Source organism: Aristolochia californica, unplaced genomic scaffold (assembly GCF_029961685.1).
Source record: "Aristolochia californica isolate CCGP_79_NKW_82.1479 unplaced genomic scaffold, dmAriCali1.0.hap1 SCAF_14, whole genome shotgun sequence".
In the NCBI taxonomy this organism is placed as follows: Eukaryota; Viridiplantae; Streptophyta; class Magnoliopsida; order Piperales; family Aristolochiaceae; genus Aristolochia; species Aristolochia californica.
In genome coordinates, this window is record NW_027181815.1 from 712,501 (window position 1) to 725,025 (window position 12,525).

The following is a 12,525-nucleotide window of genomic DNA, read 5'->3' on the forward strand; positions in this document are numbered from 1 at the left end:
TTGCTGTTTGACAACCTAATAATCCAATCATCCGCACAGTAATAACAAAAATCTAAACCTAATCATGCATTTGTTCTTACAGTTGCAACAAGTGAAGAACCCACAAAATTACATGATCAAACACTAACAATCATCGCCAGATATTAAACCATAGAAACAGAAAATAGCACAGATAAAAGAAAGAAAATAAAATTGAAGTGCTCAAAAGGAGAACTACTAGAGATTGGAGATCCCATTTCCCCACAAAACCCAAAAAATCGTCATACAAACAGAGCACGAAAATCGGGAGTCCGGCGGCAGAGATACCTGCAAGTAGGGGTGAAGGCACCGGGCACTCCGAAGAGGATGACCTTCTTGCCAGAAGCGAGTGAATGTACGGAAATCTGCTGGAGGTTGCCTTCCGCATCGAAGTAGGAGAGGGTACCATCGGGGAGGGAATCACCAACTGCTATGGGAGCCATCGGATATGCGGGAAGTCGTCGGTAAGAGGGATCAAAGAGGGGAAGCAACGAGACTAGGCAGAAGGCAGTGTCGTCGGAGGGTTTTATAAGAGTGAGGGTGATCGGCAGAAAATGAAAGAAGCATCTGCGATCGAACGGTAGAGACGGATGTGAAAGAATTTCTTAACTGAGTATTATGAAGGCACTTGGAGTCCGAGTTATCTCGTCTCCTGCAATGAAATCAATAACCCTTAAATTCTATTTTTTTTTCTCCGGATTATTAATTTTTATTTATTTGCCCCGGAAAAAGACAGGTCCATTTAATTTCCCTTGGAAAATTTTAAAATTTCTATGTAATTTCCTAGTAAAGCACTAATAAGATTTTATCTAAAGGTTTCTTGAAAATGAGAATCCTAGGAAAAATATTTCTAGATTTTCTTGGGATATAAATTTCTAACCAGATGGACTTAAAGTGATTTTAGATCACTTATTTTTTTATTATTTACAAATTTTTAATTTAACACAAACATTGTAACTATATTTTTTTTTTGTAACAACACAAAAGCAAATAATCAATCAAAAGAAATAATTTTAATAAAAATTACTCCAATTTGATTAAGTATTTGGATATTATAAAATTAATTTTTTAATCATTTTATTTTTATATATATTTAATTAATTACCTTTTTATTTTTAAAAGTTATTATTAATTTAAAACAAATAAAAATATATTTTATTTTAGTAAAATATAACTATCTAAAATAAAAAATTTAATCTATTAAATTAATTTATATAATAAAATACCCTTTTATATAAATTTCTAATTTTAATATTGTATTTAACGACTATTTTAAGAGTGAGAATTTAGATATACAATTTGATTAACATTTGGATATTATAAAAGTAAGTTTTTGTTTAATTATTTTAATTATATATATTTAATAAATAAATAAATAATCTTAATTTATTTTTATTTATTTATTATTTTAAAAAATTAAAATATATTTTAGCTTAGTTAAATAAAAAATATTATAAAATTAAATCTATAAAAATGATTTTACATAATTTATTATATTTAATTAATATTTAAAATTGAGAATTTAGATATTAAAAAGTAACAATTTAATTAAATATTTGGATATTATAAAAGTAAATTTTATTAAAGTAGTTTTATTTTATATATTTAATTAAATAATAAAGTTAATTTTTTTATTAATTTTGACTAGTTAAATTTTATCTTTAACTTATCGATAAAAAAGTTAAATAAAAACTATCTTATAAAAGTTATATCTATTAGACTATTTTATTAATAAATTTCTTATATACTTTTCTTTATATTTTTCACTATATACTAATAAAAAAATTATTTTCCACTATATTACGCACACTAATAAAAAAAAAATATTCACTTTCACTTTCACTGTCGTTCTCGTCCTTTCGCTCCCCCCTCCTCTTTTCTACAACAAAATGGACGCATTCTCTGAGTTTTTCATCTCGTCATCCATTTCTTCTTCCTTCCCCATAACCCCAAACTCCTCTTCTTTGCTGGGACCGTATGCCCAGCTGCAGATGCAGAAGTACAAAACATTAACGCCTCCTAAGATCGTCAGAGCCCAGTAGTAGTAGTTGTAGTGCCCCTTGTTGATATTGTTGGCTATCCAGCTCTCCTTTCCCCCCTTTTTGCTCGTCTCATCTACGGCTCCAAGTATGACAGTGGCCACCAAGTTCCCAACTCCCATCCCCAGCGCAAAAAGAGCCATTCCGACGCTGGCCATTCTCTTGGGGAGCTCGGAGTAGTAGAACTCTATTTGCCCTATAATATTGAAAGCTTCAGCCAGTCCTAGAATACAATGCTGCGGCACCAGCCACAGGGCCGACATGTCCACTACAGCATACCCATTGTTCAAAAATCCTTGCTCCATCGCTCTTTTCCGCCGTTGACCCTCGACGATGGCCGACACCGCCGTTGCCAAGCAGCTAAGGACTAGACCAATTCCCATGCGATGTTTGAGGCCGAGTCCTCGAGGGTTCCCAGTCAACTTGGCCAGCTTGGGTACCAGCAGTCTGTCGTATATGGCCACCCATATGGTTAATGTTAAAAGGCCGAAGACAGTAAAGGATCCTGCGGGGATTTGGAAAGATGGGCAAAGGTGACGATCCATGCTTTTGGCTTGGAGGATCTGGAAGCTGTGCTGATTGAGTAGGACGGCGAACATGATTCCGGTAGACCAGATGGGTATCACCTTGATGAGTGACTTTAAGTCTTCCACTTGCTGGACTGAGCACAGTGACCAAGGATCAGTGGCTGAGCCGTCTGGGTTTACACCTCTCCCTGGGCTCTTCATAATGCAGGCTTTGTTGAGAAAACTGCAAAGATCGGAATAACTCAATTACTGCTAGTCAACTATCTATCAAAATAAACCAAACACTTCGATGAAAGTTCCAATTAAAAGGTTCTTCTTTTGAAGGAAAACCATGAATCATCTGTAGTTGCAGATATTAAAAATTGTCGATGACAGCAGTGATACCTCAATGTGCTTGACGGAACCATGAGTTTGGGGCCCTTGTTATAGTGATACCACTCTCCGCTTGGAGGGGGAGGAAGATGTCTATTCTTTATGGCAGCCGCAACTACTTGAGCAAAACCAGAGAACAAGCTCTTATCGGGCTTCATCTTGACGAATAAAGGAGAACCTAGGAAGTATAAAACGGCTGCTATTGTCATGAGAATCGCAGGAATCCCAAATCCCAATTTCCACCCTGCTGTGTCTTGAACATAGACAATAACTGTGGCAGCAATCATGAGTGAAAGTCCAACAGAAGCGTAGTACCAGTTGAAGAAGCTCTGCAACATCGTCTTCTTTTGCTTGTCCGGGTAATGCAACTGATCTGCACCAAAAGCTAAGGAGCACGCTCTGATGCCTCCAGCACCTATAGACATGAGAGCTAAAGAGGCGTAGAGGAGGGCAAGCTGAGAGGAAGTCGGGGACTCGCAGTTGACGAGGGAGTGGCAATCCCGGGGCCTTGCTCGTGGTATAACGGTCGTCGACCACAGGGAAATCATCCCCTGAGACATGGACAGAAGTGTTAGGACTTGTATCAATTGCTGTACTGATGGCTGCCCTTCTATGATAAATGGAGCTCTCGATCCCAAAGACTATTTTATTTAGATCAACAGGTAAAACACCCAAAAGAAGGAAGATGATTGAGAGAGAGAGAGACCGTAGTAGTTGAACAGTACTTTCAATCACCAGTTGCGATGGGAAAGATAATAATACAGAAGCATTAGCTGCGGAAGGTTCAGAAAGATTTTGTGAAGGAAGACACGGTGCAGATTAGTCGGCGGGAAATCCATCAAATCATTTTGATGGACAAGAAAACATGAGAAGAAACGGAACTATACAGAGGATCATGAGTCTAGCTACTTACCAGAAGACTTATGATCGACCCGAAAGCAATCACACGATATCTACCCATGTAAGAATCAGACAGGAAAGACCCCAGAATTGGAAGGAAATTTGACGTTGCTGACCAGACGAATAGAACACGGGCTCCCTCAGCGTTCGTCATGTTATAATGAAATTTCAGGTACAGAATCATATTTGCCAGGATCCCAGAATTCGCAACTCTTTCGAACGTCTCATTCACTGAAAACAAGAGCAAAACACAACTCAAATTATTTGATAAAAATGAAGAAGAACCATGAAGGTGAACGCAAGAGAGAGTGTGATCACCACACGTCCACACCTATGATGAAAGGCATGGTTCTCAAGCCACCCTTTTTTCCCGCAGACTCTTGGCTTTTCTCATCTTGGCGCGAAGAGATCTCCATCTTTTCCCTCACCATCTTTCCCTGCTACTAACTAAACTCTCAGACTCCTCTTGGAAAGCGAGAGAAGGAAGAAGAAGCGCGTTAAAGACAAGGCAAGTGACTCTTACGCAGGCAGGCATCTTTTTTCAGTTATATTGGCCTGCTCTGGCATCTGTCTTCAGTTATATCATATGGTGGCATGAATTGCCTGACGTCGGCGTCTTTCGTGGGTATTTTTACAGAGATTACAACAAAGAACCTTCTTCTCCGTTATTTTCTAGATTTGTCTGCTTTCGGGCGTCTAAGCTTGAGACTTAGAGTCTTCTCCCCACATCACACCAACTGAATATCCTCATCATTAATTGAAAGTCTGAAAGTCTGCTTACTGTTAAAAAAACTTACATGAGTGGAAAAGGGACACAAAGGGACTTTCCATGTGCTAGAAGATCGTAACTCTTAAAGCAGAGAAACTGAAGTCCAACAAGTAGAAGCTTTTTTTCTCGTTTTGCTTATTACTGAAGAGGACAAAGGGGACCAAAGGCTTTGAGTAGCAGACATACAGACGGATGTCGATGATGAGTATGGAAAAGCGTTCGACGTGAAGATTTCTGAGAATAGCAGAGAGAACTTCATTGACCGACTGAATATTTCTTCCGACATTGGCCATCAGAGAAGAGTTAGAGGAATAAAAAAAGACGGATCACTAGATCCTTCCGTTCATGCAAAAAAAAAAAAAAAAATCTTTACCAGTGATGTGGTAAATGGATTTGAAAAGGCACCTCACTTTGCCTGAGTGGAGACCTTATAATTCAATTAGTGGTTGTGCTTGGAAGAGACAGTGGGTCACTGAAGTGGCTTTAATCGAGTTGGGGTCCGATTTGGCTAAATTTTCAACTGGCGACATCAGACAGCATATACGATTACAGTGTGAGTGCAGATACAACCAGTAACTAGGATTAGACTGTCCCTTTGAAAACACTACAAGGCTTATATTTGCAACATATACAGAAACCTTCCTTTCATTGGCAGACACTTACCTACTCGCCAACTCTTTCTTCCAATTTTGAATGACATTATAGTGACGATGACACTTTGAGTTTCCTTCATTTACAAATTGATATTCCCACTTTGGAAACATTCACCAAACCTGATCTTGCAACATATATGGAAAGCTTCTTTTAATTGGCAGGCATTTGCCAACCTGCGAACTCTTCTATCCAATCTTACCTTCAATTATATGATGATGACATATTAACACATTTGAGTTTCTTTCATTTACAAATTTGAGATTACAAACAAATCTTGTCATGATCAAAGATAACAACGTTAAAATTTAATTTGATCTGTACATTTCCCGAACTAAGATGCAGAAGACTGCATCTTCATTGTTTTGCAAAAGAATTCAAAATTGAAGGAAACTACATGCTGTTCTTATTTTCTTTTCTCTTCTCTTCCATCTCAAAATAATATCTAAAAATATACAGTTTTCATGTCCATTCAGCTCAGTCCCCATGCCTGCAAAATTCAACAAATTCCTTTGTTAATTGAGGGATTTCATACTCTAATGTTGAAGAACAACTATGACACAAGTTTGCTTTATGGGAAAGCTCCTTTGTTATTTGATATGGTTAAACTTGGCAGTGAAACCAAGCTAAGAAGTGATTTTGAGGCAGTAAAAACTGTATAATGTATGTTGGTGCATGCTCATGCAACAAAAATTTCAGGTTACATGTAAGGAATCACCTGAATTTGGCCATCAGAAGTTCCAACAACAAGAATATCTCCATCCTCATTGACAGCCATGCAGTGGATTTTACCATTGCTCCCTGTTTGAAGTGATCCTATTCTGTTGTGCTTTTCGGCCGACCAAATTTCAATTGTCCCAACCTTACATCCTAAATAAATCAGCTCTGAGCTAACAGCCATGGCCCGGACATCCAAGGTAGTCTGCAGTGATCCAACCATGTTGTAGTTTGATGTGCTCCATATCTTTACCACAGTAACAGCGATATTGTCAGCAATGAAATCTTGCCTAGTTAAAATCTGAAACACTTTACAAATACTAAGTTGCACTTGTTTGCTTCAATTTAAGTCTTTCATGAGTCCATCAGTTTAGAGAAGTTGATCTAGACGCAAGAATTCTGAAAAGAACTAGCTCAATTGCTCTGCTTAACAGAGCAAGCAAAAGAAGCATGGTGACTTTGCATAAGTAGAATATCTTTTTAGTCTTGTCATAATTGCGGTGCTTACCTTCACAGGTGCTCCATCTACTGGAGGACTGGCTGAGTAGAGCAACCCACTATGACATTGTATTGCATAGATTGGGTGTGTCTTCCCTAGTAATTTTCTAGCTCCAGGCTGAATGGTGCTCAGAGTTCCAGATACTAAATCAATTTCCTGCAAGTTCAACACAGAATACAAGAGCAAATAGGTAATTATACTCAAAAAGACATATCTTCTTGACAGCACAGGAAGAGATATGAAGTTATTCATTCAGAGAATGCATATATCTATGAAAATCTAATTGTATAACATCATTCTTACCTGAACGCTATTATCATTGCATCCACAGTAGAGCTTTCCTTGTACAAGAGCCAAACACCTTACATGTTTGTGAGGGTTGAGCATCTTTGAGCTTCCACTCCATGATTGGACCTAGTTAGCAAAAGAAAACATTTCAACTCATCAATTACTCTGTGGAAGGAAGTACAGAGGTCAAATTTCAGGGCCTGTATTATGAATTTCTTTCCTTGACAGAAAAATCTCATCTACAAGAAGAAAAGAATGAAAATCAATACCTTAACTCCAGCTCCTTGTGGAATAAAGCATGAAATTGTATTTGCAACAACAAGGTTATGAACTTGATCTTTGACATCATAAATCTGAATGCACTGAATATCATCCTCCCCTACAGACCACGCCTACGTATACAGAAGATGATTAAGAATGAGAACAATGTGAGAGCCACAAGAGACATCCTCCTGGAAATGTTGAAGATGATCTTACCCTTATACTTTTGTCGAGAGACCCACTGTACAGTTTTTCTCCAGACTGCAAAACTACTAAGCTAGTCACAGCCTTTGAATGCTCTTGAACTTCTGAAGTAAGATGAAGAAGACTCCCTCTACCTGTCCAGACCTATGGCCACCGATTAAGAACAATATCAGGAGAATGTACAGATTTGCTTGTATTAAGTTTGAAGGTGCACTGCCAAATCAGCAAACTTGAAAATGAACGATGCAATAGTGTTCTTGAATTTTTAACTACCTTAATTACTCCATCTGAGTGCCCAGAAAAGATCTTATCCCTGAAGCTAGTTACTGCCAGCACATCCCCATTTGCGCTGCAGTCTACTTGAACCAACTTTGTATGACTCCAAAGCTCCTGCAGCCAAACATGGACAGAAATTTAGTTTAATGCATCTGCATTTTTTTAAGAGCTTAGTCGTTTGAGTTTTCTTCAAAAGATTTATGGTCTAAAAATGTGTTTTGATCTACACTGGACTTACCACGCTAGAGTCTTGCCCTTTTGATAAAACCTTCAGCATCTCAGATGCTAGGTTAGAGCATTTCTTTAGGTTCCTTAGAATTTTCAATACGCCTTTCACATTGATTGTTAGATCCTGCAGTCCATCTGGAATTTGGCAGAATTGCATGCATCAGAATCAAAGAGCACAGTCATTTGAAATTTAACTAAGAAAGAGAAGGATATCTAGATTTCTAGACACATAAACGTGCCAATCACTCACCTGGATCATCCATAAAGCCGCTTAGAGCAAGCATAGCAAGAGCTTTTTCTTCAGAATCCTTTGAAGACTTCAAGATATGTATGAACTTTTTAAGTAAGCAAACCCTGGCAGCACCTTTAATCCCTGTATCAGGAAGAATGGTAAGCATATGGATGAGCCAGGTAGCACATACAAGGCATGCATGGGATAACTCTGCGTGACTGCTGTCTAGGCCTTCTGACAAGGCCTCAAACAGCAAGCCAAATTCATGGCTAACTAGAACAAATGCCATTTTCTTTTCCCATTCATCTGAAGCCTTTTCTTCTTCCTGTAGCAGCAAGTGAAATCTGAATTCAGAAATAATTTCTTAAGTATAACACAAGCACAAATCACAAGTCTCCAACAAAAAAGAAATTTTACACTTTCAGACACAACATTTCAAAAGAAAATGATGAATTTTTTATCACTAGAATGTCATTAAATCAAATTATAAAGACGAAATTCTTGAACAACTAACCAAGATTTCCTTAGATTCAGTATCAACATGGCTCTGTTGCTCCCCTCGCATGAGGACTTTGTAGGCCTTTTCAAATCCCGCACGTTTCAGAAGAAGAGCTCGGAGGAGGGGTTTTCCTGAGGAAGAGAATCTTCCTTGCAGTGTCATAATCATTTCAGCAGCAACTAATTGGTTGTCAGGGAACTCAGAATCCCTGAGGCATGAGATTAATGCATCTATAGCCTCTTCTCTATAGATGCTCATCTTTCTTGGCTCCACCTGTAGAAAACATCTTTCCAATTTAGTTTTCAATGAGAATGTAAAAGTTTTGAACGTAAAAGCAATTTCCTACTAATGTGAAAGATGAAGACAGATTCAGACCAGGAGATCAAGTTGCAGCAGGAGGCCAGCTATAACAGGGCGTTGATCCTGGAGGGCAGTTTGTAGATAAATTAGAAGTGTATGCATTGTACTGAAAGCTCCTTCGTCCTTTATGATGTGAAGAAGCTGCTTATTGAATGTCCTCCTATAAAACAAGCCAGTCTTACAGTGTTATTTTTCTAAGGGGAGAGAGAGAGAGAGAGAGAGAGAGAGAGAGAGAGAGAGAGAGAGAGAGATACCTGTTTAATTTTACCAACTCGGAAAGAAAATGAACGACCTCAAACCGTTGTCCATCATTTGCACTTACGAAGCATTCCAGAACAGTTGCAAGTTGAGCCTTATCTGCAATAAGGTTTCTGCAATGTCCATCTTCCTCAATGCATTTTACCAAGATTCCAATTGCTGAAATTCTTTCTTCCATCAATTCGGATTCCAAGGACCCAACAACACTCTCAAGTGCTCGTTCTGAAACTACGGTCCGAGCGACCTTGCCCGACATATTCTCATCGGTACTTCTCAGAATCTGGCCCAACAAAAGAATCGAAGCTGTCTTTGGCCTAAAACACATCTCGTACATGTATTCTTCTTTCTTCTTGATGACCATTAGAAGGGATTCTATCACGGTCATCTCCACAAGATTCGTTAAAGTCGGTCTCAGTAGATATATCAACACGACTGCTTCCACAAGACCCTTTTTGAAAAGAGCTACTATGCAATCGACATCGGACTCTACTGCCGTGAGTGTCTGAATCACATCTTTGTCTCTTGATGCCAGTTCGGTGAGAAGAAAAACCGTCGTTCTCAAAACACGAGGATCAACTGAATTGAATAAAACCTCGACAAACCCATTAATCACAGGCGGTTTTAAGAGGGACGTTTGGATTTCTGGAACCGTGTTGGCATCTTGCCAGAACCTTTCGATTCTTAAAACAGCCATTTCGGACGCATTCAGTATTTCTGACATGCAGAGGTTAGAGATCGCGATGCGGAGCTCACCAATTGTGCCGTCGACGTTGGCTTTTCTGATAACGCTTGTGGGAGATGAAGAAGGCTTGGTTGCAGCCACTGGAGGCGATTTGGGAGCTGGGATTTCCGCTTGTGCCCATTTTGAGCCAGGATTTTGCTCCAACCAGCTTGCGATGAGCCGCTTGAGCACGTAATTTGTCTTGGGTAACTGGGTGTTTTGTAGTTGTTGCCTTGTAATCGGGCAAGTCGAATTACCTCTGTCGAGCCATTCTTGAATGGCTTTGCGCTCGTACGTCTGCCCTGTTTCAAGAGTCACCGGATCGACGAATACGTGGCTGGTAATGGGGCAAACGAAGTCCTTCGGAGGAGTTCGTTTTCCGGCTCCGATTACATTATCAGAAACCTCCATGACAGGCTCTGGAGCACTGAAATCAAAATCAAGATTCAGAAACCGATCCCTATAATGCCAATCCTATACTGTTGACAACGCTTAAGCCGCCGCTTGTGAAGTGAACCAATGAGACCCATACCAGTGAAAGAGAGACTAACAAAAACACTAAAACAGATGAATACGATTATTCAAAGAAACAGACGACAAGTGCCGGTTTTCCTTGCTCATGGGATAAGACTACCAACGCATAATAACACGAAGAAGCTGCCAAATGGTTTCTTTTTTGCCAGGGAACAAGTTCTTGGTGAAGTCCAAAGGAACGATACTGATTCCCAAAGCCATTACAAGACAACTCTTACAAACGAAAAGCCAGTTAAGATGCAGATTATAGAATGAAGCAGCTTATCCCTACCAACTGGCTTCCTCTGAGATGGGTTGTTTCTGCTTCCGGACACTCGAGCGATTCAAAGTCCTTTCCTCGTTCCTTTCCTACACGACAGAAGACAAAAATATTCCACCAGTTAAAACAAACGGCTACTGCATAGGTAGATCAGTCGAAGGTAAAAGAGGACATCTCTTGCTTCTCCACCTCAGCCTCAGAATCGGACGAAGAATCAGCTAACCCGTCATCAGAAGTACTAGACGCTGCGTCAAACTCAAAACCCGAACTTAAGCTGGAGTTCCTTCTGTGAGATCCTTGACCGGAGATGAGAGTGGGAGACGCTCTCTGAGGATACGAAAGCGGAGACCTCGTAATACTGCTGTTACCGCTGCTGGCGCTGCGATCGAATTCAGCTGATGGCGATCCATCAATCCATATGGGCTGCGAGAATTTGAAGAAAGATTATTGAACTCAGAAAAATAAACACCAGGACCGCGTCAGCAAATCGGTCGAAGACTAAAAAACTACGGAGAACAATCACGGAGATTTTTTTGATGGATCGAGCCTGGCGTTGAATTTAGTCACGACAAGCGCAGTACTCGTGTTTTTGTAACGGGTATTCAATTTCTATCTGTTTTTTGTCCCCAGATGCTACAAAGAGATCAGAAACGAGTCGAAACAGCGTAAGATCCAATATCCAGGAATTCTTATTCTCGAGGATGAAGAAGGAGACGGTCAACCGAAGACGTTGACAATGCATACAGCAGCCAAATAATAATTAAAAAGAAAAAGCCAACCAGTCAGCCGGCTTATCCACAAGAAAGGACAATTTGACAATTGGCAACTCCCACGTGCCCCCCAAGTTGATAGTTAACACGTGCTTAATTTTGTAATTATCTTTTCATTTCGAAAATTATTTGTTTTTCCCGTAAATTTGTATTTTTATTATTTACTATATTTTTTGGAAAAAAATTAGTGTAATTTTATAAAAATGTTAAGCTTCCTAGATTATTAATATTTAACTATTAAATTATCCAATTCTATATAATTATCATTTTTTTTAATTATTTATATTAAAATTAAAAGTTTAAATATAATTTTATTCCAGATAAAACTCGAACGCAAGACCTGACGGTAAAAGCAATTTTATGACTATTGAACCAAAAGCCCTATTTTACGATTATGATCAGATATGCTTCCTTGTTTGTCAGCCATGAAAACGAAGAAGACTAGGAAATCGTAGAAGCAAAACAAAAATGGAGGGAGAAGAATTAAGAGCAAACCGCGGAATTACATTATGCCGTCCGTTTCCCAACCCACCGCTTTCAATTCTCATCAAGTTCGCCTCCACCAGGTCTACCTGTTCTGCTTCTTCTTCTCTTTCATTTAGCGTTAGCAACAACGCCGGCGGCCGGAGCGTTTCATTCCCATCCAAAACCTCCTTAAGAAAACAAGCATAGGTCCTCGTGTTCTCATCCACGATCGCCTCATAATCCCTTTCCAGCTCCTTCAGCTCCGCCGTCTGGTTCCTGCTCATCCTCGACAACAACTCCATCCCCACGCTCGACCGCGACCGCCGAAGATCCGGCGGTTTCGTCGACAGAATCCCATCCCTCCGCTCCTTAAACCACCGTAAAACAGGAGCGAGATGAAAGAGAAACAAATCTTCGAAAAGGGTGGGAGCGATTTCGGTTCGAGCGGAGAAAGGGTCGAGGACGAAGACGTCGAGGAGGCTGAGAGCGGCATTGACTGGGCGGTGGCAGAAGGTGTAAATGATGGACAAAAGAAGGGAGGCTAGGTGGGATTGAATGGGTAAAGAGATGAGAGTTTTCTCGGTGAGACGGAGGGAAGAGGAAGAAGAAGGCGTGACGGAGTCGATGGCTCGAGCAGCGAGGATGAGGGTCTTGTGGGTAGTTTCGTCGTTCATGGAA

General features: G+C 39.7%; 3 protein-coding genes across 5 annotated transcripts in view; all 3 read right to left on the minus strand.

The window, feature by feature from the left end:
* LOC137949713 (peroxiredoxin-2-like) overlaps positions 1–555 on the minus strand; it is a 1,284-nt gene extending 729 nt beyond the window's left edge. Inside the window, exon 1 of the mRNA XM_068795867.1 lies at positions 307–555. Within this exon, the coding sequence (XP_068651968.1) occupies positions 307–461 (155 nt within the window). The 5' untranslated portion in view covers positions 462–555. The remainder of the gene's footprint in view (positions 1–306) is intronic.
* A 75-nt stretch (positions 556–630) lies between these two features.
* LOC137949711 (protein NRT1/ PTR FAMILY 1.2-like) lies at positions 631–4,587 on the minus strand. 3 transcript variants are annotated; one of them, XM_068795865.1, is made up of 5 exons: positions 4,188–4,587; positions 3,870–4,087; positions 2,969–3,507; positions 1,850–2,807; positions 631–670 (listed from the first exon to the last, which is right to left on the minus strand). In XM_068795865.1, exons 1-4 carry the CDS (start codon positions 4,285–4,287, stop codon positions 1,898–1,900), a joined length of 1,767 nt encoding a protein of 588 aa, XP_068651966.1. In that variant the 5' UTR covers positions 4,288–4,587; the 3' UTR covers positions 631–670; positions 1,850–1,897. The 3 variants fall into 3 exon arrangements, with proteins under 3 accessions (XP_068651966.1, XP_068651965.1, XP_068651967.1); XM_068795864.1 differs by lacking the exon at positions 631–670 and having other exon boundaries at positions 1,793–2,807; XM_068795866.1 differs by lacking the exon at positions 631–670 and having other exon boundaries at positions 1,793–2,807; positions 4,175–4,237.
* Positions 4,588–5,569: 982 nt separating this feature from the next.
* Positions 5,570–12,198, minus strand: LOC137950452 (putative E3 ubiquitin-protein ligase LIN). The gene is made up of 15 exons (XM_068796922.1): positions 11,889–12,198; positions 10,802–11,035; positions 10,625–10,701; positions 9,095–10,246; positions 8,856–9,000; positions 8,496–8,753; positions 8,000–8,306; positions 7,760–7,884; positions 7,519–7,635; positions 7,258–7,389; positions 7,050–7,172; positions 6,796–6,906; positions 6,502–6,648; positions 5,995–6,240; positions 5,570–5,766 (listed from the first exon to the last, which is right to left on the minus strand). Exons 1-15 carry the CDS (start codon positions 12,147–12,149, stop codon positions 5,749–5,751), a joined length of 3,453 nt encoding a protein of 1,150 aa, XP_068653023.1. The 5' UTR covers positions 12,150–12,198; the 3' UTR covers positions 5,570–5,748.
* Between the last annotated feature and the right edge of the window lie 327 nt (positions 12,199–12,525).

Excerpts from the sequence above, each read along its gene's own strand:
- LOC137949711 (XM_068795865.1), bottom strand. The coding sequence starts at position 4,287 with ATGGTGAGGGAAAAGATGGAGATCTCTTCGCGCCAAGATGAGAAAAGC. Across the intron at positions 4,088-4,187 it reads AACCATGCCTTTCATCATAG|TGAATGAGACGTTCGAAAGA; the intron begins GTGTGGACGTGT and ends TCTTGTTTTCAG. Across the intron at positions 3,508-3,869 it reads GGTCGATCATAAGTCTTCTG|GGGATGATTTCCCTGTGGTC; the intron begins GTAAGTAGCTAG and ends TCCATGTCTCAG.
- LOC137950452 (XM_068796922.1), bottom strand. The coding sequence starts at position 12,149 with ATGGAGTTGTTGTCGAGGATGAGCAGGAACCAGACGGCGGAGCTGAAG. Across the intron at positions 9,001-9,094 it reads GAGTTGGTAAAATTAAACAG|GAGGACATTCAATAAGCAGC; the intron begins GTATCTCTCTCT and ends CTTGTTTTATAG. Across the intron at positions 7,390-7,518 it reads ACTCAGATGGAGTAATTAAG|GTCTGGACAGGTAGAGGGAG; the intron begins GTAGTTAAAAAT and ends CGGTGGCCATAG.